Here is a 22,815-nt window from a genome sequence, read left to right on the forward strand (position 1 = left end):
TCCCCTCTCTAGAATGCCTATGCCTATGAGTGTATGTGTGTGTGGTGGGAGGATGTGGTGTTCAGATCAGCACCCCCAACTCTTACCCCCAGCCTGGCACTTAGCAGAGGCTCAATAAATGGCTACTTGATTGAATTCAATGGTTAAGGTGAATGTGGGGAGGGGACCAGGAAAGAGGCAGCTTGGAGGAGAAATTAAGGCTGAGAACTCAAGCAGGACTCAGAGGAACACGGGCCAATTCTAGTCCCTGGAAAATGGATACTGCTCATGAGTTACAGGCTCCCCCTTTCCCCAGCGGCGAACATTCCCCGTGGCCTGAGCCTGGGGGATGTGGAACTGAAGATAACAAGCAAGGTTTCCCTGTACGGTGCAGACGACTACTTGTCCCACTCTCCCTGAGGCCTGTGGGCCATGCTGGAGGGGGCAGGGCAGCCCGGAGGTGGGCCTGGGGCGTCGAGGGACGCAGGGCAGCGGTCGCACTCACCAGCACTGGCAGCAGCATCCACGAAGGTGCCGTCGCCCTGGTTGTGGAAGAGGAAGTTGGGCCCATTCTCGTTGTCACAGAAGATGTCTGAGGCGCTGCTGCTGAGGATGGGCCCCACGCTGACACCCCGGCCCCCTAGGAGAGGACATCGATCCACAGTGAGTGGCAGAGGCAAGGCCTCAGGCCCGCAAGGAGGCCTTCGAGAAGCTGCTATGGCGAGATGCCTCAGAAGAGCTTTGGGGGTGGGGGGAAATTCCAACCTTCTGGATGCTTCTCTGAGCCCAGATCTGGGCTCGCAGTCCTGTAAACTTTTGTGGAGCATGACCACACTGATGATGAGGCAAGTGCACTCCGCGCAAAGCAACGATTCTGTGACCTATGGAACGTAGAAGCCACCATATCCTTCCCTTCCCTTCAGAGGCCGAATTCCAATACTCCCTTAGCCCAGGTCTACCCACCACATTTTGGTCAAGTCACAGATTTTCTGGACAACCCCCACCCCCACCCCCAGTCACACATAAGCCAGTCAAGACACCGGGTGTGCTCCTCTTCTAAGAACATCTAGGAAGAGGTTCTAGCTAAAGCTACAGGATGTTTTAACTTTGTGTGATGGAGCAAACAACTGGGAACAGGCTGAATGTCCATCAACAGCGACGGGTTGAATGGATTATGGTGCATCCATACGACAGACCATTCTGCAGCCACTAAAAAGACTGTGTAGATCCATATGTATTGACTTGGAGGAGTGCCCGTGACATACTGTTAAATGAAAAAGGAATTCACCAAGTAATGGTATTGTGTAATCTTAGTTTAATTTAAAAAAAAAAAAAAGGAAATACATGATATTTCTGAACATGTTTACACAAGCTCGTTCTTGAGTTGGGGGAGAAGTGGGAAAGGCCACACCCTGAGTTGTTAACCCAGACTGCTAGATGGGGTGGGATTTGGGGAGGGAAGGAGGGACGGTAGTTGGCCTTTTTTGGGAATGTCTTTGTGTTATCTGGCTTGTTGCAACAGAATTGCTTCTGTAGTTTGAAAGGAAAAAAAATCCAATAACTACATACTTTTTTTTTTTTTAAAGAAAGAAATCAAGCCAGCTTTACATTAGGGTTTGATGTCTCCAAGATCAAATTTGAGCTATCTGTGTCAACAAGTCCAATCTTAAGACATCTTGAACAAACAGCCCCAACTACTGGGCTTCGAATCAAGAGTTGGAAACCACACCCCCAAATATTGGGCAGAAAAACAGCCTGACCAGGACTGGGACATGGATTCTAATCCCAGCAAGGCCTTTCACAAGGAGTGTGAGCTTGGGCAATTTATATTACCCTTTAAGCCTCAGTTTTCTCATCTGTGCAATGGGGGTTGTGTGACCTGCTTTTTCTATTTTAGGATTTTTAAGAGGATACGTGAGGTGAGATCCTCACAGAGTCTCTTTGTGAATCCTACTCCCTTGCTACTCAGAGTCAGGTCCATGAATCTGCTGCAAGGGAGCCACCTTGTTAGAAATGCAGAGTCTCAGGTCCTTCCCCAGCCAGAACTCGCCTTCTGGAAGGATCCCTGGGTGGTCATGTGCACAGTAAAATTTGAAATGCACTGCTCTAATGGGCTATTCAGTACAATAAGAATAGTTTTCAGAGCACTCAGAAGGACTTATTATTGTTATTTGTTAAATAAATGAGAGCTCAGGCCGACCTGAGTGATGCCTAAGCCCTGCCTGCCTGCCTGCCTGGATGGGGAAGAGGTTTCCATAAAGTGACTGCTAATTTGGGATGGAGGTTCTCTCGGTCCCCAGACTCCTTCTGTCCTCTGAGAGATGCTCCTGGAGGAAATCATGGGGCCTTTCTCACCCGTGCAATACAGTCTGCCCACCAGTACAAGTGTTGGGGGCCAGGAGGAGAAGATGGGGCAAATCGCAGTGCCATTCTTCTTGCTCTCATGGTTAAGCTCCAAATTAACACATTCTGGGCCCTGGGCCTCCCATATTCCTCCCAGGTAATCTAATTAGCTCTCAAGGAGAGCCCAAGCCTCATGAAAATGGAGTCACTGAATCCACAGTGCTCTCGGGGAGCATCATCCAAGATGTGAAATGCATTCTTCATTAGGACAGCCACAGTGTGGGGTGGGGAGGCTTTCAGACGCCTTTCCTAAAGCCAGCAGAGAGCGGTGCTGGCCTGCAACCTGAGCACCACTTCTGCCCATTCAGAGGAGCCGCGAAGTGGCTGCTGGCAGCCGTCCCTGCCCTGGTCCTGCCAGATTCCAGCCCAGGAACAGGCTTCAGTGAGAAACCCTCGGCCTTGCCTGGGCCCCCGGAAATTCCAGGTGGGGCTCTGGGACTTGCCACCATGCAACTCCATCCTTCCTCCCCACTCTGGTGTTCTCCAATTTCCTCTCTGCCTCTGGCTCTCAAGCTGTGACACATTCTCTTCATTTTCTACAAAGCAGGTTATTTCCCTCTTGGACAAATTTCTAAATCTTTCTAATTAACTAATTGGGTTGGGTTGAAAGCTTGTACCATTTGTAACCTGTAATTATTAGAAAATTGCCATGGTAACCACACTACTAATTAGTGACAATTTATTGCCATGGCAACTGGACCATAACAGAGATGTTACCCACAACTCCTTCTTGGCAAGTTCGGCGCACAGTTGGGGAGCAGGTGAGTCGACAGTCGGGGAGGCAGCCTCTTGGGAACAGGCCCCCACGGCCTCAGGATGGAGAGTCCAACTGGGGTCTGAGACGGGGGCGATCAAGTACTGGCACCCCTTGCTGTGCAGGGGAAACCCTCCTCCCAGGTGGACCACGTAAGTCCTCTTCAAACCAACAAAATCCATCCATCCTAAGGGTAGCCAGATACTTCCACTCCCTATGTGGCCAGTGACAGAGGTTCCTGATTCAATATCTTCTACCCGTTCTCCCTCCCCCCAGCTCTTCCCCTCCTAAGGTTTAGCACACACCTTTTGTGGCTGCATGAGGGGCACTCAGGAACATCTTTATTTTAGCCTTGGAGGATGATGTCCCAATTGTGAGTTAAATTCTACTTTACATCAATGAATGCTTTTATATTTGAGGCAGGCACATCCTCTTGGGGACAAGCAGTTTCCCCACTTGGGGCTGGAGAGGCAGCCCTGGTGGTGGGAAAGAAGATTAGGGATCAGGAGGTTTGAGTGTGACCTTGGGCGCCTCACCCAGCCTTTCTGGGCGTCTATTTTCTCACCTATAACGTGAGACTGACAATAACAACAGTTCCGTCTCAGGGCTGTCATAAATATTAAGTGAGCTGGTTTTCGGAAGGTACCTTGGAAAATGTCAGGTGCCACAGAGTCATTAGCTGGGACAATTTCCCACCTGCTAGGTTAATAAAATCTTATTTCCCCAGGACTTTCAAGCGTCTAAGGCTTCCTTGTTCCGTTGTTGGGTGTAGACGCTGCTCCCTGCCCAACCCTTCCTGGCGGCCTCTCACTCTGCCCATCAAGCTGGGTGGGGGAGGTGGAATTACAGGGGAAATGCCTCCCCACTGTCCTTCTTCCTCTTGCCACATCCTTGCGTGCCCCCTCTGATTATCTGCCTATTGGTCCTGCTCCCCACGGGGCAGCCTCATTTATCCTCAAGAACTGCACCCCTAAAGTTCTGAACCCCTGAGCTTTGGCAAGGCAGACTCACGTCCAATTTGGGTACAGGCAATCCGTTTCTCAGACTGCATCGAAGCCATACTGGGGTGGCCTGCTGAAAGGCCGTATTGTATCTGGGAGCCAGGGGTGGTGGGGTAAGGACGGAAAAGAGAGGCTGTGGAGAACAAAAGCGTGGGTGCTGCTGAACCACCCCAAACTGTGGGCCAGAGGACCCAGGCATGAGGAGGTGGGCATTGCCTTGCTAAGGAAAAGCCTCTAGGTCCTTGCCCGGCCTTTGCACCTGCTTTGGCTACAGGAACTTGAGCTGTGTGCTCTTCAGGCCCTGGTCTCCCTCCCTGTAAACTGGGTGGGGGAATGAGATATCCAAGGCTCCTTCCCATTCTCCCAGTGCATCCTCTAGACTGAAACTCAGGACGAGCATGGCTGGGAGTGGATTCCTGGGCCCATCTGGAGTCCACACCACTGCGGCTTTGTGAGGCCCCTTGGTCAAGGAATTTGGACCCATGGGATTAATCTACTGAGACCTCAACAGAAATAAAATTCTTACGATTCTTGTGGATGCCAAGGCCTGCAGGCTTCCGAGAACATCCAAGCAATTATATAAGAGTAGCAAAGATGCTGGAAAACATAAGGGTGAGGAATGATGTGTGTGTGTGTATGTGTGTGTGTTTGAGAAGGGGGTGTGAGGACAGTGCAGGATGGTAACAGGGTCTTTCATCCTAAATTTCCTGAAAATTCAAACACAGAATAATACTGTGTTGGTGCTACCCATAAACCCTCTGTGAGACGTACAGGTGCTGGGTGGGGCTCTGAGTGTGTGGAGGGCAGGGTATTAGATATGGACTTGTATCTAATAGCAGCCCCTCTGCCTCCCTGCTCTCCCGTCATGTGTACGAGACATTCTGTAGCTTCATCTCACCTGACCACTTGCCGGGTGAGGAAACCTGGGCTCCAGGAGGTGTAATCGCAGCCAGCGGGCAGTGGGTCACAGTTCATATCCACACCTGCATGACCCTGGAGCCTGTACTCCCCCACAGCGTGCTCTAAGATGTTTCTACAGAAGTCCCCTCCAGGCAGAAGAGGGATCCCTGCTCCTGGTAAGGCCCAGAGTGGTCAGCCACAGGCTTGACCTTTAAAACCTTATTTTAGCAGAAGAAAAGATTGTATTTGTATCATATGACATATACGTGTTTGTTCTGAAAGAAAATGATGCCCCCTCTTGTCACTCACCCAGTACAGTGACACCCCATGTGCTCTGGGGCAGGTCTGGGGCTGCCCTCCTGGAGGGTCCTGGGCCCTGCTAGAGGAGCCCGTCACTCTAGTGCTGCCCGTCAGATCTGGCTGTGCTCCTACTGCAAGGCAGTGCACCCCTGGCAAACTGGGGTGCTCCGTGGCCCCCACTCTGCTGCCCACGGTCACCTCTCTGGAGTCGGCTGCTGGGGAGCCGCCAGAAGGCCTCAGCTGGGCTTTAGGCATCTCCTTCTCCAATAATGACTTCCTATAAATCAGATCTGCCCTCCTCTTTGTTCTACACCACTCCCAGCCAACAGCAAAAATCCCCACCCCACATCATAAATCCACCTTCATTTTCTTTCCAAATTTCTTGTAAGGATTCTTTAATCACTGCCTTGCAGCCCAGGCAGATGCTCCCTCAGAGGGTGAGGCCGAAATGCAGAGCTCCTGGGGAGGGAATAGAGACTGGCGGGGGGGGGGGGGGGTGGGGGGTGGGCAGAGTTAAGAGGGAAGACAAGTGGATTCCAATAGAGATGGGCATGAAGAGGCCCATGGCTGTACCCGGCGCTGAAGGGCAGACTGGGGGTCGGGGGACAAATGGACAATGCTTCCAGGGCAGGGGCTGGGCGGGCTTGCTCTGTGCTGCCCCCTGTGCCTTGCAGGACGCTCCCTGCATCCAGGAGGTGCCCAGCAGAGGGCCCTGGCATCCCTGTGGGCACCTCAGAGGATAGGGTCTACGCTCCGAGGGGCCTACCTGTGGGCCAGGCCCTGTGCTGGCCATGTCCTATGTTTGCCAACCTTCATTCTCACACCCCCACCGTAGGTGAGAAAGCTGAGGTCCACAGACATTAGTAAGCTGCCGATCGCTGCCTGGATAGGACTGGTACCTAGCACTGTGACGCCAGAGCCTGTCCTCTTAGCAGCGCTGTGAGACAGTGGTTCACGCTGCTAGTTCAAGGTGCTCAGAGAGGCTGGGGATGTGCCCAAGGTCACTCAGGGCTGCAGAGGCCAGTGTAGACCTCTTGGTCCTCACCTTCCCCCTCCTCGGGTTCCATGCCAGGCCCTCTGCCACATGGACAACTAATTCTCAGGATTCCCTGTACCTTCCAGGCTCCAAGGGGCCGCCGGCATCTGGGAAAGTTGGGGCTTGGCATTCTCCTTGAACTAGGGACTATGGGCGAGTGGGCTTCCCTCCATTCAACTCGGCACCAACCCCAATGTCGGCCCGCAGCCCGCGAGTCCCCCGAGAGTGGGCACGGTGGCCGCTAGATGGCACTGTGACCTAGCAGAGTGGCAGCCACCAGTGGAATTGCTCAGGTCTGGAGAGTAGGCTTCCCATCCCCCCACCCGAGAGAGCTGGACAGCGTGGTGCGGGCAGCGCCATTGGCCGGCCTCCCCCTGCTGCCCGCATAGCCTTGGCCAAGCAGCTGCTTCAGCCACAAAACCTGGGGGTCATAATCAAACCCATGAGGGCCATTCCCTGGGGTTGTGTCCTGGGGGATGCCAGGCCTTCCTCCTTCACCAGCCCCTCCCGTTTTGCAGGCTGGAGCCGGATGCTCAAGCTGGAGGTCACCAGAAAGGTCAGCTGGTTGTGGCAGTTTAAGCTGTGGGGTCGGGGCTCTAAATGCTAGTTTCTCTACAAACCTTCTGTGTGACCTTGGGCAAGTCCCTTCTCCTCTTTGGACCTCAATTTGTTCTTTTGTAAAACAAGAGTTTCTCCAAGGTCTGTCCGGCAGATGGGTATTATGTGGCTTGGCTCTGGGGACGTGTGGCTCCCCGACTGCACATCTGGCCATGGCTTACTTCCCTCCTGGCCTGCTCATCACACTGCCTGCCTCCCTCCCCCTTCCCAGGCCCCAGGGCACCAGCCTGGAGCTGAGCACTGGCCATGTGCCAGAGCCTCAGCAATCAGGCCGGCCTCCCGTGGTGGCCCTCACATTTGGGGTCTGTCCCTGGGGCTCAGGGCGGTGCTCTGGGCTAGCTTTCCAGCCAGATGTCCATGCGTCATTATCGGAGTGACAAAGGGGGCTGCAGGGTAGAACTGAGGGGCTTGGCGGGCAAGGAAAGGGTGGGCTGGGGAAGGCGGGCAGACACAATAGTAACTTGGTGGGCCAAATAGGTTCTTGTCAGCCAAATGGCTTTTGGAAGTCTGCAATGCTGCTCTAACGTGTCCTCTGGGCACGCCAGCTGCCCCGGCCTGCCTGCCTGCTCCACAGAAGCTGCTGTCCCTTCCTTGAGCTGCCTGGCCCTTCCAGCACAGCCCGGCGCAGTTGGCTACTGCTCCCATCCCCATGCATACTCCTCAGCTGTCTCCTCTCGGTCCCCTCCTGCCCCCTCCTTGGTTCCTGCCGGCCCCTGTGCCAGCCCAGCCAGCGTGAACAATGTCCCCTTCGTGCTCAAACCCAGCCGCAACCTCCCGAATTCTTTTATTCTGTGTATAACCCTCTCTCCCAGACCTTGCCTCCCTTCCATCTCATCATTTTCAAGTGCTTCATCTCCCCAGCCCACTCTCCTTCTCCTGCAGATCAAGGCACTTAATTGCCAAGCCAGCCCAGTGCACAGAGCTGGGAACTATTCAGAAAAATTGACTGTACAAATCTAGGCTGAAGCTCCTGCATGTTTATTCCTTTTCCCAGGAAAGCATGGTTTATTACTGACACTCAGCCAGAAAGACTGCACGTTCACGTGTGGGGCTCTCGAGCACTTTGATGGGGCTTGAGCTGTGCACACTATTTTACTGTCTAGCCATTTGTTCCCACAAACTTTGTCAGACAGGTCAACATCAATCTCCCTGTTTCACCGAGGTGGAAAGTTGGCTAGAGAAAGGCATCATAAACTCAGGAGGGGCTGTGACAACCCTTTCCAAGTAGGGCTTTGAGAGTATGCTACCACCCGGCTGTCCAGAGGCAGGGGGATGGCCCAAATGACCCTTCAAGTATTCTTCCAGCCCCAGGATTTGGATTCAGGCAGGCCTATACTTTGGAAGTCTGCAGTGCAAGTTGTGATGGATACATCGGGAAGGTCAACCAGTGAAGGATTTCTATGTCCAAATTACAGGTTCGGGGTGAGTGAGGCCCAAGTTCACGTGCGAAGTTGTTGTGCACAGCTCCGGCTTCCTGATTTTTGGCACCCAAAACAGGAACTGGATTGCTCTGCCATCAGCAGTCTATTGGCAGATTATCAGAGTTTAGTCAGCAGCCGTGCTAGAATTAGAAAAACAGCCTTCCCTAGAAAGATCTCCCTGTCAGAGACTGACAATAGGTCCCCCATCCAGAGAGATTTGGGGGGAGCATGGCTTCAAAAAAAGGGCCTGGAGAGGTTTTGGAACAAGAAAACAATTCTTTGAGCTCAGTTATCCGAGACAGGACCCAGCTGAAGCTTAGGGATTTAGCACTCAATTCCTGGCCGCTTATGTATAAGTAAATAATTTCATCTGCTGTTTGGCAATAAAGAATTCTTTAAATCTCGGCCTTTGTGATTTGTCAGTTTTCTCCTACAGAACCTGTTCACCCATCATTTGGGTTACAGCAGAGAACGGGGCAAGAGGTTCCAGGGAGAGGATGATGTTGTGCTCACCTTACGTCCTGTGTCCCCCACGCCCCCAAAGCCCACCCTTGACAGGTATCTCACCAACCCTTGGAAAGGCAGTGTTGGAGAAGCTTCGTGTGGGTGGGGGGATGGAATCAAGCCTTCATCCTGCCCTCCCCAGGGACGCAAGCACACCCTCTCCTGTGGGCTCTGATAAACTAGACTCAGCCTTGCAGTGCCCAGCCCCCAGCCCCGGCCCCCCCACCCCTCCAACTCACAGCACGCCGCACGTCACCCCGCCTACCTGTGTATTTGCTGACCCCAGCCTCAGCAGCCACATTTCTGAGCGCCAGAATGCCCTGGGAGAGGTCACTAGCCTCAGGGTCCATTTCAATGAGGGCGTCAGGGCCCACGTTACCGTAGGCGTAATTGGCGATATAGATAGAGTAGCGTCCGGAGCCCTGAGGAGGAAGGGAAGGAGGGTGGGTGAGCAGACCGGTCTGGGCTCATCTTGGTCTCTTTCCCAGAAAGCGGTTCTCCCCCTCCTTTTGTAGGACCATAGCTCTTTCACGGGTCAGGTGATCCTCCCTGGTCCAGAGTGCATGGCCTTGCAAGCTGTATACGGGCCCAAATCCAGAGGTGCTTTTCCCAGAGGCTACAGAGTGCACGACACCTGCCCGCCCCCCGCCCCTGCCGCGTCCTAATACAAAGCAGCCCTGCTTCTCCTTCTATCCTGTTCCAGAAGAACACATCCCTCCCTCTCCCCCACAACCACCTTTTTATAGACAATTTTCTAATGTGCCTCTCTCCAGCTGAGCTCTCTCCAGCTGCCAGCCAGGGTAGCTGCTCAATAAATATTTGCTGATTGATTGATCTACCAATTCCCATTATTCTCAGTCTCTCTCTCTCTCCCATTCAAGCTCACTCCAGCCAAGATGACAAGCAAATTCCGGAGTTTGCTCCCTCCCCACTGCCCACCCTGTATCTCCTTGTTCCTCTATTTCGGTAGCATAGGCGGCTTGGATATGCAGGGGTCCTCCTTCCCTCTTCCATCCCCCTGGTTTTCCCATATTACCAGAAAGAAATAGTATATTGCTTCTGTCTTTCTAACACTGTCTCAAATATTTTTTTCCTTTGCATCCAGGAGAAGCCTGAGTACCAGCTCCTTGCAGCTGTAGTCGTTCTCCACTCTAGTCCGAAACCCTGCGGATGAAAGACTCTTTTCCGTCTGTTAGTATAACGGTGTCATTTCTTCAATGGATGCCTCCTTTCCCCCAAGAGATCTGCACGATTTCTAAATTCTAACGGTTTTCTAGCTTTCCTCTCATCATTTCCCTCCAATTAATCAGATAGTAGATATATCTTGAACTCCAACTACATGCAACACGCTCTTGCTATAAATGTACCTAAGACAAAGTCTTCATTCCTATAGTCTCATTTAAAGGCAAGCCATAAACATGGGGCACCTGGGTGGCTCAGTCGGTTAAGCATCCAACTCTCGGTTTCAGCTCAGGTCATATCCCACGGTTCGTGAGATTGAGCCCTGCACCAGGCTCTGCAGGGCTTGATTAATAAATAAATAAACTTAAAATTTTTTTTAATGTTTATTTATTTTTGAGAGAGAGAGAGAGAGAGAGAGAGCACGAGAGGGGGAGGGGCAGAGAGAGAGGGAGACACAGAATCTGAAGCAGGCTCCAAGCTGTCAGCACAGAGCCTGAAGCGGGGCTTGAACTCATGAACCGTGAGATCATGATCTGAGCCAAAATGGGATGCTCAACCGACTGAGCCACCCAGGTGTCCCAAGAAATAAATATAAACTTTAAAGGCAAGCCATAAACACAAAACAACCCAGGAGAAACAGCTGAGTTCCAGGCCGACTGTGCTCTGTCACCCCCTTCTCGGCCTTCAGCCCTCCTGGCTTGATTCTATTTCTTACCCAATGACTCCAGAAGCCACCCCCCATCCCACCGAACCAATCACTGATGGCATGTTTTCTTTGGGGAAGCTGATTAAGAGCTACTTGGGTCTGTCTGACTGGTGGGTGAGGACAACCAAGGAGCTCACAGTCTCCTGAGGGGATGCAGACATGTCAGTGATAACACAATTACGCATATGATCAAGAGAATATGTATGTTAACTACACTGGAATTCAAATGAAAAAATTAAAAAAATAAATATGTTAACTCTACTGGAATTAAAAATATTTTAGAGAAGAAAGAGAATATGTACAGCATTTCCTGGTGTACAGAAGAGGGCCCCCAGAGGAAGGGCACTGAACCATGCAGAGTTCAGAAAAGGTTTTCTAAGAGGAGTCTCAGCCAGGTGAAGTGTAGAGGAAAGAGCCTTCCAGGCAGAGGTGATAGAGAATGATGTATGTAGGCGAACCACAAGTAGTTGGTTCAGTGTTGCTGGAATATGAAAGGCAAGGTAGGGTGTGTCAGGGGCTGAAGCTGGAGAAGGTGGAAAAGATGTTCTCTAAAGATATTTATGCCCCTTCTTTTTTGGTTCTCTGAGCCCCCATCCTGCCACCTGGGACTCTGTGCTTCACGAATCTCGCTCCTCCGTGGTCCCTGGCCTGGCAGCATCGGTGTCATCTGGGAGCAGGTTGGAAATAAAGACTCTCGGTGACCCCTCCCCTCCGCCAGGCCTGCTGAATCAGAAGCTGCATTTTCACAAGCCCCCACGTGATCCCTGTGCAAAACTGAAGTCTGAGATGCACCGCTTTGCAACACAGCTTCGTGACTGGGGGAGGACCCTGAAAGGCTTTTGCCCATCCCAGAAGCGGGGTACATGTGTGTGAAATGACAGGATGAAGGCTGAACGAATGGGCCCGAAGGGGAGAGTGCGCCCTCCCCGTGCCCATGCCTGACCCTCCCGGCTGTTAGCAGTCCTGTCAACAAATGGGCAATTTAAGCCCAAATGAACTGAAAGGCACTCGGCTAGAAATTAGGATGTTGATAAACTTCCGTTATAGCCAGTTCCTTTCTTCAATGTATTGGGCTGATAAAACTTGACAAACACAGATGTGTTATGGCTATAGAAGGCTGCAGAGACTCACATGTGACCTTGACTACAACCGCTCTGGGACAGTGAGGTGATTCTCAGAGATGAGCCTGGAAAGAGACTCCCAGCAGGGCAGTGGGCTCACCCTCAGCCTACATCAGAATTGCCTGCAGGGTTTGTTAAAACACAGATGCTGGCTTTCATCCCTTGAGTTTCTGATTCGGGAGCTCTGGAGTGGGCCCTGAGTTTGCATTTCTAACAAGTTCCCAGGTGAAGGTGATGCTGTTGGCCCAGGAACCGCTCCCGGAGAGCCATGGTCTAGGGGTGTTAGCTTGGTCCTCATCCAGGCTCTGCCCCTAGTTGCTTTTTGCCCTCGGGCAGGTTCCTCGCCCCCTGTGGCTACGTCTCCTCATGTGTTAAAGGGGAATCATATTCTCCCTGCTTCCTGGCAGGGTTGTTGAGAAGATGAAATGAGACAACACATGTGAAAGGTCTCCGAGAGATAAAAATGCTATATAAACATGAGGCATAATCATTATCGATCAGGGAACGCTTCTTGTAAGAGACCGGCTTTCAGCTGGATCCAGAAAGGTGGGTGAATGATGAGGCAGCTGCAGACAAAGGGCAGGCAAGTGTGCCAGGATTGGGGGCGAGAGGGAGTGAGGGCTGCTGGGGAGAGGGCAGGAAGGGCACGGGGTAAGGTTGAGACATTTACCTGCGAGATGGCTCTCAAACTGCAGCCTGCACCAGAGTCACCCGCAGGGTTAGTTCAAACCCAGATTTCTGCTCCCCTCCACCCACCGTGGGTTCAGACTCAGCCGGTCTGGAGGGTGGAGTGGGGGTCAGGCCTAAGAATCTGCATTTCTAACAATGCTGGTGCTGCTGGTCTGGAGACCACACTTTGGGAACAGGTAGATTAAAAGGCTCCCAGTGGGGGCTGCGGGGCTGAGGAAGGAGTAGGATGAACACTGTAACAGAACCTGTGGTTAGAGATGTGTGTCTGCTGTGGGTTCACCCAGAAGCAGGGGAGCCATGGCGTCTGATTCATTCTCAGGCAGGCAGGGCTCCATTCCCGGCTTTGCTTGCCATTTACTATGTGACCAAGGTCAAGTTGCTTAATTGCCTGAAGCCTTAGTTTCCATATCTGTAAAATGGGGATAATGATAGCATGTACCTCATAAGCTTATTGTGAAGATTGAGGAAGATGCATATAAACCACTGAGCACAGGGCTTGGCATGTTGGTACTTTATTAAGGTTAGCTGTCATTATTACAATTGCTTTTGGGTTTCCAAAAACCAGGTTTCGTACCTACTTCTCAATTTCCAGAGTGGCCATGACCTCACCTTACTGCTCCTCTCCACAGTTCTCAGGCCCCAGGGATTGCTGAGGCAGCAGTGGTGGCTGGACACAGAAAGCAGCCCCCTTCCTGGTGGCAGACTGACTGTAGGGGTTCTTTCTAGTTCCCTGAGGCTGGGGTTGAGCAAGCCGCTAAATGCCTGCCTACAGTGCTGTGTGCCAAAGCATGTTTTTTTTTTTTTCTTTTTCTTTTTTCATTTCACGTGGTGCCTCTGTCCTGTGGTTAAAGGCGTGGGCGTGCAGATGACCTTGTTAGGACAAGAGTGCATCTCTTTGTGATTAACCTTCAGGCCCTGTCACCAGATCGGAGATGGTTTCCACCTTGGCCACGTGTGGGAAGCCTTGGTTCAGAAGGAGCAAGACAGGAAGCAGGAGCCTGGGAAGAGGCTCCCAGCAGCGGCCGGGCCTGGTACCCCCCAGACCCTTCTCACTCTTGGTGGGGGCCGCTCCCAGAGCTGCCGCCTCCTCATTCCCTCCCACCAGGCAGGAGTCCAGGTGGCAAAGATTCAGGTCAGGGCTAAATGTGGCTTCACAGCCCAGCTTGGCTTCTGTTCCCAGTGCCAGCTTGTTAAGAAATAAATATTTATACCTGGCACCTGCCTTCTCCCAAGGCCTGGAGGCCCCTGCTGTGAAGATTCACACTGAATCCCCAATCCCCTTGTGCCATCTCAATCCTGAAATGAGCGAGGCCCCTCGCCCCTGCCCCCAGAATGGAGCTAGGCAGCAGCTGGGTCCCTGATTTACTGATGACTGTCTAGGAAGCCAAGGAGGGGGCAGTTGGGGAGCAGGTGACAGGAGGGATAAATCACCTCCACGGCAAGCCTCCTGCTCTGGCTGGGGCTGCTGGGCCACCCCATAGGACAGGTGGCTGCATCTGCCCCTGCCCTCCCCCTCAGCCTTTCCTCCCCACCTGCTTTGGGATGGCCCCTGCGGTACGGTGGACTAGCAGGCACGAACGCGGCGACAGAGTTCTTGATTAACTAGAGTACTTGGACGTTTGGGCCACCCTCCACTCACCCACCCATGAACCTCTTTGTCATGCCTTCATTTGTTCCACAAATATTTTCGGGGAGAGCTCTGTGGCTCAATGCCTGGCACAAAGTAAGCACTTAATAAATACTGGTTGAAAAAATGAATGAGCACGAGGTTTAGAGCTAGAGAAGTCTGATTCACATCCTAGTCACACTGCCAATCTATTTTGGGTCCTCAGGCAAGCCACTGCCCCTAGCTGGGCCTTGGCTCCCTCCTCTGCCCGACGGACATGATGATGACAGCTCCTGACCCGTTTCCTCATTGGCTGCCGGGAGGGCCTCCAGGGAGAAAGGATATGAAAGTAGACTGCAACTCACCCTGCAAGTCTTGTTGATATGTAGTATCTACTATGTGCAAGGCACGGTGGGAGCTGCTGGTGAAGCTTTGGGCTCTGCCCCGGACAGCCTCACTCTGTCGGGGGACGTCTGCCTGTTGGCTCCCCTCCAGGCTCTCCCATCACTGCGTGCCCCCCTTTCTCCCCAGGCCCCCCACGCACCCCTGAACTCACCGTCCTGTCCACGCAGGCCACGGAGCGCCCGGCAAAGAGGCTGGCCACACCACGGGCCACGTTGACCTCGTCACTGAGGATGTCTTCCCACCGGTTGTTGCGGAACTTGAACAACTTGTCCGTGTACGTGGCCACCCCTGGAGAGAAGAGGAAGGGAGCGCCGGTGGATGGCGGGCCAGCGTGCAGGTATGTTTTGGGGCACCTGCCACAGGTGGTCGGGGCCACAGGTGGATGGGTCACCTGCGGCAAGGTGAGTGCACCCCGCAGCACTCACTCAAGCAGGCGAGGCTCCGTCTGGGGGGCACTCAGGTATTTTCAGTTGAGAGAAGAGACTCTGAGGCTTATGAAAAGAGCCAGCCCAGGCCTCAGGAACTACAGAAGAAATGTTACCACTGCTGTGTGTCCGAGATGACTCTCAACAGCTGGGTTTCACATTCTGCACCATGTTCCTGCAACATCCAGGAGATCTGGGATTGCTGATATCTCAGCACCCAAACTCAACCCAGAATCTCTCTTTCCCTGGGAGCTGCCTCCTACATTCTTTGCTGGATCGCAGGACCTGATCTGGGTCTGAGAAGAAATGATCCTGGTTGGTGGGTGGAGCTCTAAGTCCGGATCTAGGAAGGGGCTGGAAGTGGGGTTCTGACAGATCTGTTTCCCACCCCCAGGGGAACTGGACGGCAGCAGCGTCAGCACCCAGGTGGTGTGCAGGGTTTGGGCAGCCCTGGGAGGCCCTAGGGAGCAGTGGTCTCTATCCCTTTGAGAAGTGGATGGAGGCTGAGGACCCTCAGCTCAGGGAGTCGCACACACATGCACCACACGATATACCACATGTAACTGCAGGGGGTCTGTGGCCTCCTGAGGCACATTCATGGCTAAGCAGCCTGGTTTTGGGGAAGCAGAACTTCTGATGGCCGGAGGCTCAAGCTTTTCTAAGACCACTTGATCAAAGCTCCCTGCTCTGCTGTCACCCCTAGTTTATTTCTTGCTCCTGTGAGACCCAGAGCAGTCATATTTTAGGAGGGATTGTGTTCTGCTCGCAAGGACTGGCATAGGAACACACGCAAGGAGCAGCTGCAGAAGTCAGGAAGGTGAGCCTGGGGAAGAGTGGACTTGGGGACAGGCCCCTGCACTTGACTTTCTGGCTGGCCCAAGGGAGAGGCCATGGGCTTAGGCGGAAGGAAGCAGCATGCTGCAGTGGTTAAGACGTCTGGGTTTAGAGTACACAAGCCCCAGTCCTGGTCTCTGTTCTACCCAGATTCTACTATTGGGGGCTGGCTGTTGACTTTAGGCAAGTTGCTTAGCATCTCTGAGCTCCAGTTTCCCTGGAAATGGGACAGCAGTAATAACTGTGTCAAGTTTACCGTGCGGAATACGTGAGATGATGTACCCCAAAGGCTTATAGCACAGTGCCCCCTCAAGGCGGTAGCTATGAGACCAAGTGGTCTAGACCCAAGTGGTCATTGCCATGTTACAGATGGGCCACTCTTGAAGGTTCTTCAGGGACATTAGCTCTGCACTGCAGGGCTCTGGCGAGAGTCAGTGCATGAAACGAGTGACTGAAGAGGACTGTGGGAGTGTGAGCATGTGAGGTGAGGGTGGATATAAAGGATCTCTCAGGTGCTCTGCCCAGGAGACAACAAAAGGCTTTACTCTCTGAGTGGCCTCCCATGGGAACCTCCTCAGACCACAGGGACCCACGGGGGCTGGTGCGTGGCCTGTGGGGTCTGGAGTTGGCCTCAAATGCTCACCAGACACCAGGGAGCTGGCACTGGAGCCTGACTCTCCTAGAGGGGCAGAGGCCCATCTGGGGGAGGGAAAGGCCCTTTCTGAGGGGAGCAGAAAGCAGATCCAGGAGGCCTGCAGGTGTCTGTTCTGTGGAGGCTTGGCTGAGGAGCCACATCTGGGGTCTGCACAGAGCCATGGCGGCCTGGGAGGGAAGCCCACGGGGGCATCTGAGGAGTTGGTTCTGGATGGGAGCACAGGTGCTGACTCCGATGGCCTGAGCCTGTGCCCACGCCAATTTCTGCTCAGGCCTTGCTGGTTCCTTATCCTCTCCAGCCTTGGTTTCCTCACCTGGGGGTCAAGGGAGTTGACTCCTTCCTGTGCCTCCTCCCCCACATTGTGGCGGTGGGAGTTACGATGAAAGGCACTGAAAGGGCGTCTGGGTGGCTCAGTCAGGTAAGTGTCCAACTTCGGCTCATGGTCATGAGGTCATGATCTCATGGTTCATGGGTCTGAGCCCCAGGTCGGGCTCTCTGCTGTCAGCACAGAGCTTGGAGCCTGCTTCAGATCCTCTGTCCCCCTCTCTCTCTGCCCCTCCCCCGCTCTCACTCTCTTTGTCTCTCTCTCTAAAATAAATCCACATCAAAAAAAAAAAAAAAAAAGGCACTGAAGCCCCAGGGCCATGGTCAGCATTGCTCACAGCAGCCCCACAGCACCTCATCACAATCCCTGGGGGCCAGATGTATTTAGAAATTTAGATTTTTTTCTTTCACATTTTAGAAAGGTAACACAGCGCACACACCATTTATTACATAACACCCCCAAGAGGGATGGGGCAGCACCCTATAATTAAACACATTAATATTTCTGCCGTAAAATATATGAATATTCACACTAAGTGGGATAAATAAAGTCTATAAATAGCTCACATCAGCCCAGGACAGGTTTTGCTATCAATTCACTTTCCCACAAACTTAAAAAAAAAAACAAAACACCTGAGGCTTTCAGAATGGTTTGGATTTCAGGACTGCGGTAGAGGACTGTGGGCCTGGCCTGCCGTGCTCACGGCTGCTCCCGAGGCGGCGGCAGCCTGGTCATTGCTTCCTGACGCTAAGGGCACCTCTGCGGAGGGCCCCGCAGGCTTCAGCCTCCCCCAACAGTGAGCGGCCCTGCCCTCCTCTGTCACACCAGGGCCCCTTTAGGCGGTAACCTCCCGCTCGTCTAGTCCCCACTGAAGTACCCTGGTTAACTTCTGGTGAAGCGCGGGCCGGGGTGAGAAGGCAGCTGCCGGCAGCCGGGGCTCACAGAGCACCATGGGTACCTGTGCATTCAGTGGCAGAAATTTCTCACGCCGTTGAGTTCCTACCTCAGTGAGACAAGAGGAACAAATGGGACCAGGATGACTCTGTCCCTCTCTGTTGGCTTCATGACCTCTCATTCCTCCCGCTCACCCAAGACAAACATTTCCCAGAGTGTGCTTTATGGAACCCTGGTCTCTGTGAGATGCCTGGAGAAAAGATTTTGTGATCATCTGAGTTTGGGAAAGACCACATCTTCCACCCCCCTCTCGAGCTTCTCCATGGACATCAGTCTATTAAAACTTTTAAAAAGTCTTGCAATAAATTACCTGCTTAATCTTATCTAAAATTTTTTTTAATGTTTATTTCTGAGAGAGAGGGAGAGAGAGAGAGAGAGAGAGAGACAGAATGTGAGCGGGGGAGAGGCAGAGAGAGAGAGGAAGACACAGAACCCGAAGCAGGCTCCAGGCTCCGAGCTGTCAGCACAGAGCCCGACGTGGGGCTTGAACTCATGGACTGCGAGATCATGATCTGAGCTGAAGTCGGATGCTTAACAGACTGAGCCACCCAGGCGCCCCTGCTTAATCATTTAATACAGTCTTTCCCAAATACAGTTGGCCATGGAACCCCTCTTCACAGCTCATCTATTAACATCCCGTGGACCTAGCACTGTTCTTAGCAAACTGCTGTCTTAGGGCGTTGATGTCCACCCAGGCTCTGGAGAAGGGTCAGGGCACCATGTGCTGTTAGCTTCTTCCCCTGTTCCACCTCCTGGCTTCTGAGCTGACCAGGGACGCTCAGAAGAATAAACTAATTAAGGTAAAATGTGCAACAGTGATGCAGAGCCTTGTAGATCATAAATGGGAACGGCAAAATCAATGGCAGCCCCTCTACAGGCAGAGGCCCGGAGGCCTGGGTGAGGAGAGATGGGAGCCCGTGATTTAGGAAGAGCAAACGCTCTGGCAGCTGCAACCTGGGTAATTAGGTGTGTCAGGAAGACAGATAAACAGTGAGCTGTGTGGGTCGATGGCACTGGCAATAACCACCCGGCACTGGCCTCCGGCCCATGTCAGCATCTAATCCCGCCTTCTGGCTCCTTGTAGCTGCACTCTGCCCTGGGGTCCCTCGCCAAGTCGGGGGGCAGCTGCTCGGGAAGAAGGGAGAAGAGGGGGGCTCTCCTGAGCCCCTGTGGGAGACTCTGAGAGGGCAGAGGCCTGGGAGAAAGAGAAGGGTGTTCATGGGCAAGACATGGGGTGCTAGGGGTCACAGCCCCTATGAGAGGCAGGTCTGGGGGCTCCCAATTCCCATCCTGACTTTGGCACCTTGGCATTAAAGGAGGCTTGGAACTGCCAGTTACTGCCAGGTGGCCAGCTGGGAAGGCCCTGTAGGTGAGGCTCGGGGGGTCTATCATGCCCTGCTGGGTACCAAGTGCAGTAGGAGGCCACAGAGAAGCAGGAGTCCTAGTCGCTGATTCAGGGTGCTTACAGTCCATTCTACAACAGGAAGGGTAAGTAGAGGAGATGCTATGGGACCACAGTGAAACTAATATTACTTAACATTTCTATAGCACTTCATGTATATTCAGTCATGTGCCAGGCACATATATTCATTCACTAACCCTCACCACAACCCCCGAGGTGGGCACTATTCCCCTGACCTGATGCACAACAGGCAAGGGACCTACCTAAGACCCCACAGTTATTAGAGCTCTGAGAAACAGGACAGGATGATACATCCTGGAGATGCCACGGAGTCAGGGTGGAAGGGGCTGTAGCGAGCAGGGAGGGCCTCGTGATGGAGGAGGCATGTGTACCCGTACTTGAAGGGTCAGAGTAACAACAACAATGACTCTTGTTTATCGAGCACTTGGCATGGCCAGGCTTTGTGTGAAGCATTCTCTTTTACAGCCATCCTCTTGCCGAAACCCCGCAGCCACCTTGAGAGCTGGTATAGACCCATTTTACAGGTGGAGAAATCGAGGGGGCAGAGAGATTAGTCAATTGCCCAAGGTCACAGAACTAGTAAGTGGTGGAGACAGATTCAAAGCCTGTGCTTCTGTGTGCTGCGCTCTATGGCTTAGGTGGAGGGGTGGTGCTCTAGGCAGGCCGGGTGCATAGACAGAGATGCAGAGGAGACGCCAGAGAGGACAGTTTGTGGAGGTTGAGGAGGAAAAACATGGCAGGGCAGGAGAGACCCACTAATTCCAAGACTGACGGTGAAGGGGCCTTGGTGGTTCTGATCTGGGGAAGACAGTGTTTCCAGAAGATTAACCTGGCAGTGGAGTGAGGAGTGAGCTAGCAAGGGGGAAAAGGCGGACACCTCTGTGATGATAGGGGGAGTGAGAGGAAGCACGGGCTACAGGAAGCTGGAGCATGAAGGGCAGGGGGGGTTGGGTGAGAGAGGTCCACAATGTAGGGACAGCTACTGAAACAGGGAGGCTGGGCCAGCTGGGAGTGGCCACTTGCATCTGACAGGGTCCCAAAGTGGAGAGAAGACATGTCCAGGAGGTCACTGGCCACAAAGGATAACAGCTTGCACAGCAGTGAGGTTGGAGCTGGGGCAGAGGAGAAAGAACGTGTCCCAGGAGCAGACTCATTCGGGTGTAGGAGGAAGAAGGGGCAGAGATGGGGGAATCATCAGACAAGTAAAAGGGGAAGGTTCTGCATTGAGGGCAGCAGTGTTAAGCAAGTGGCCCTCAAGTCACCATTCTGTCATCGCCTCCACACCAAGCTCTGTCCCCAGAGGATAACTTGGAGCCACTAGGAGGGTGCGTTTGGATCATAAAGGGCTCTTCCTAAGGATCATTGGCCTGAGTGCCTCCTCCCCCATGGGCTGCCCCCACCTCAGGGAGATGACCCGGCTTGTGGTCTGGTATTGGTGGCAAAGAGAAGAGTGAGCTATGCGTGTGGCAGGGAAGAGGGCTCTGCTTCCAACTTCCTTCATAAGGCAAAGAGATTACTGCCAAACAGCGGGGTTAAGGAGGGAGCCAGCAACGTCCCTGGCCTAGGGTGACCTTAGGCAAGTCATCAGCTTGTCTTTTTCTTGTTTGTAAAACTGGATAAGGAGAACGGCCACCTATTCATCAGGCTGTTGTGAGAGTTAAATTCTATACTGTATGTGAAGTACTTAGGACAGTATCTGGCACATGATCAATTCCATAAATAATAAAAATAATAGGGGCACCTGGATGGCTCACTTCTTAAGTGTCCTCCTACTCTTGGTTTTGGCTCAGGTCATGATCTCATGGTTTTGTGACTTTGAGCCCCACGTCAGGCTCTGCGCTGACAGCATGGAGCCTGCTTGGAATTTTCTCTCTCCCCTCCCCCTCTATCCCTCCCCCACTTGCTCTATGTCTCTCTCAAAATAAATAAACTTGGAAAAATAAAAAAAAAATCATCATCATCATCACCACCACCCCTGTCACCGTCATCATGACACTCCTCACCATCCTCCCCATCATGACCATCATTATCATCACCACCATGCCACCATCATCATCCGGGGAATTACAGGGCATGACCACTCCAGGTCCTCAATGAGCCACATCCCAGGAGACAACTGTATAAGCTGATATTAAATATAAAATGCTTTATAAGACTTAGTCAACGGAAAGCCAGCAAAGCTGTGATGGCCTCAGGGGAAGAAAGGACTAGTTTAGGCAAAGGACATTTTAATAAAGAAGGAACCTAGACTTCCCTTGGCCATGATATAATTTCTGACCCCAGTCTTCCTCCTTCCATCCCTGGGTGAAGAGGGAAATCTTGACCAACCCCTGCCAGATGCTTCACTCATATCAGCTCATTTAGCCCTCTCCATGTCATGTCGGGAAGGTAGGTTCTTCATTTTACAGAGAGAAATTGGGACTCTGAGGGTTAAGTCATTTGCTTAGAGATACACATCCGGTGTTAAGTGGCAAAGCTGAGCTTCAAACAGTGGCCTGACTTCAAAGTGTCCCCATCCCACCTTGTATTAAAGAGCTGGAGGGGTGCTGGTGGAGGGCACTCCAGTCCCTGACTCCTAAGGAACCTCGTTCTGAGAAAATGGCCTTTGGGGCCCCATACTCTTTATGGAACTGCTTTGACAGCCTCATCCATCCTGCCTTCTTATGGGGCCACATGTAAATGAGCCCCATAGGGGTAGGGGAGGGAGCCTGAGCACTCATGAGCTTCTTCCCAAAGGGGGCCAGGCTGGGTGAGCTGAAAATCAGCACTGTGCATCCAAAGGAAACAAGGCTGGGGATGAGGAGACCTTGGGAGCCGACTAGGATAGAAGGTGGAGACTGAGCAGGTACTCAGGCTTTACGATGCACAGGAAGTCAAGGACATCCTGTTAAAATGCAGATTCTGGTCTGGTAGGTCTGGAATAGGGCCTGAGCGTCTGGCTGTTGCCGGTGCTGCTGGGCCACAGAACACACTCTGAGTCGCAAGAGACAGCGTATCTGGGTGTAGCTGCAAGTGGCCTGGCTGAGGGAGCTGCCGGACCAGGGGTGCTTTCAAGAGCAGGTGGCTCATCTGTGGTGTGGGCAGAAGCTGGAAGTGCAACCGGCCCTCTGTCCCCTTTCCTTTCTGGCACAGTGACTGACCCCTTCCCTCTGAGAGGGCACAGAAGCTCCTCCCGGTGGCCTAAGGACGACACAGAGCCCACAAGCCGTCAGAAAAAACCGCGATAAATCCAAGTTCATAAACCTAAAATTGTTCTGCATTGCAAAACCCGCGATGAACAAAGACAAAACAAAAATGACAAACAAGGGGAAACTATTTGCAACATGCATTACAGACAGAGGACTAATTTCCCTAATTTATAAAGAGGTGTTATAAATCAATAAGAAAAAGGCCAATAATCAATAGAAAAAATGGGCAAAGACGATGAGCAGAGACTCAAATACATAAAAATATGCTCAGCCTCACTCGTTTAGAGAAAAATGAAAATTAAGACTACATTTAGGTACCAATTTTTTCCTATAAGATTGGCAAATATTAAAAATGATGACACATTGTGTCGATGAGAATGTTGGG

General features: G+C 52.5%; 1 protein-coding gene across 3 annotated transcripts in view; it reads right to left on the minus strand.

The window, feature by feature from the left end:
• Positions 1–22,815, minus strand: part of CRTAC1 (cartilage acidic protein 1) — a 157,052-nt gene that overhangs the window by 44,990 nt on the left and 89,247 nt on the right. For all 3 annotated transcript variants that reach the window (XM_042960296.1, XM_042960294.1, XM_042960295.1), the window contains exons 4-6: positions 14,778–14,914; positions 9,182–9,338; positions 485–619 (exon numbers count right to left, since the gene is read on the minus strand). In XM_042960296.1, coding sequence (XP_042816230.1) covers positions 485–619; positions 9,182–9,338; positions 14,778–14,914 — 429 coding nt within the window. The remainder of the gene's footprint in view (positions 1–484; positions 620–9,181; positions 9,339–14,777; positions 14,915–22,815) is intronic.

The sequence above is a fragment of the Panthera tigris genome, chromosome D2 (genome assembly GCF_018350195.1).
Source record: "Panthera tigris isolate Pti1 chromosome D2, P.tigris_Pti1_mat1.1, whole genome shotgun sequence".
Taxonomy (NCBI): Eukaryota; Metazoa; Chordata; class Mammalia; order Carnivora; family Felidae; genus Panthera; species Panthera tigris.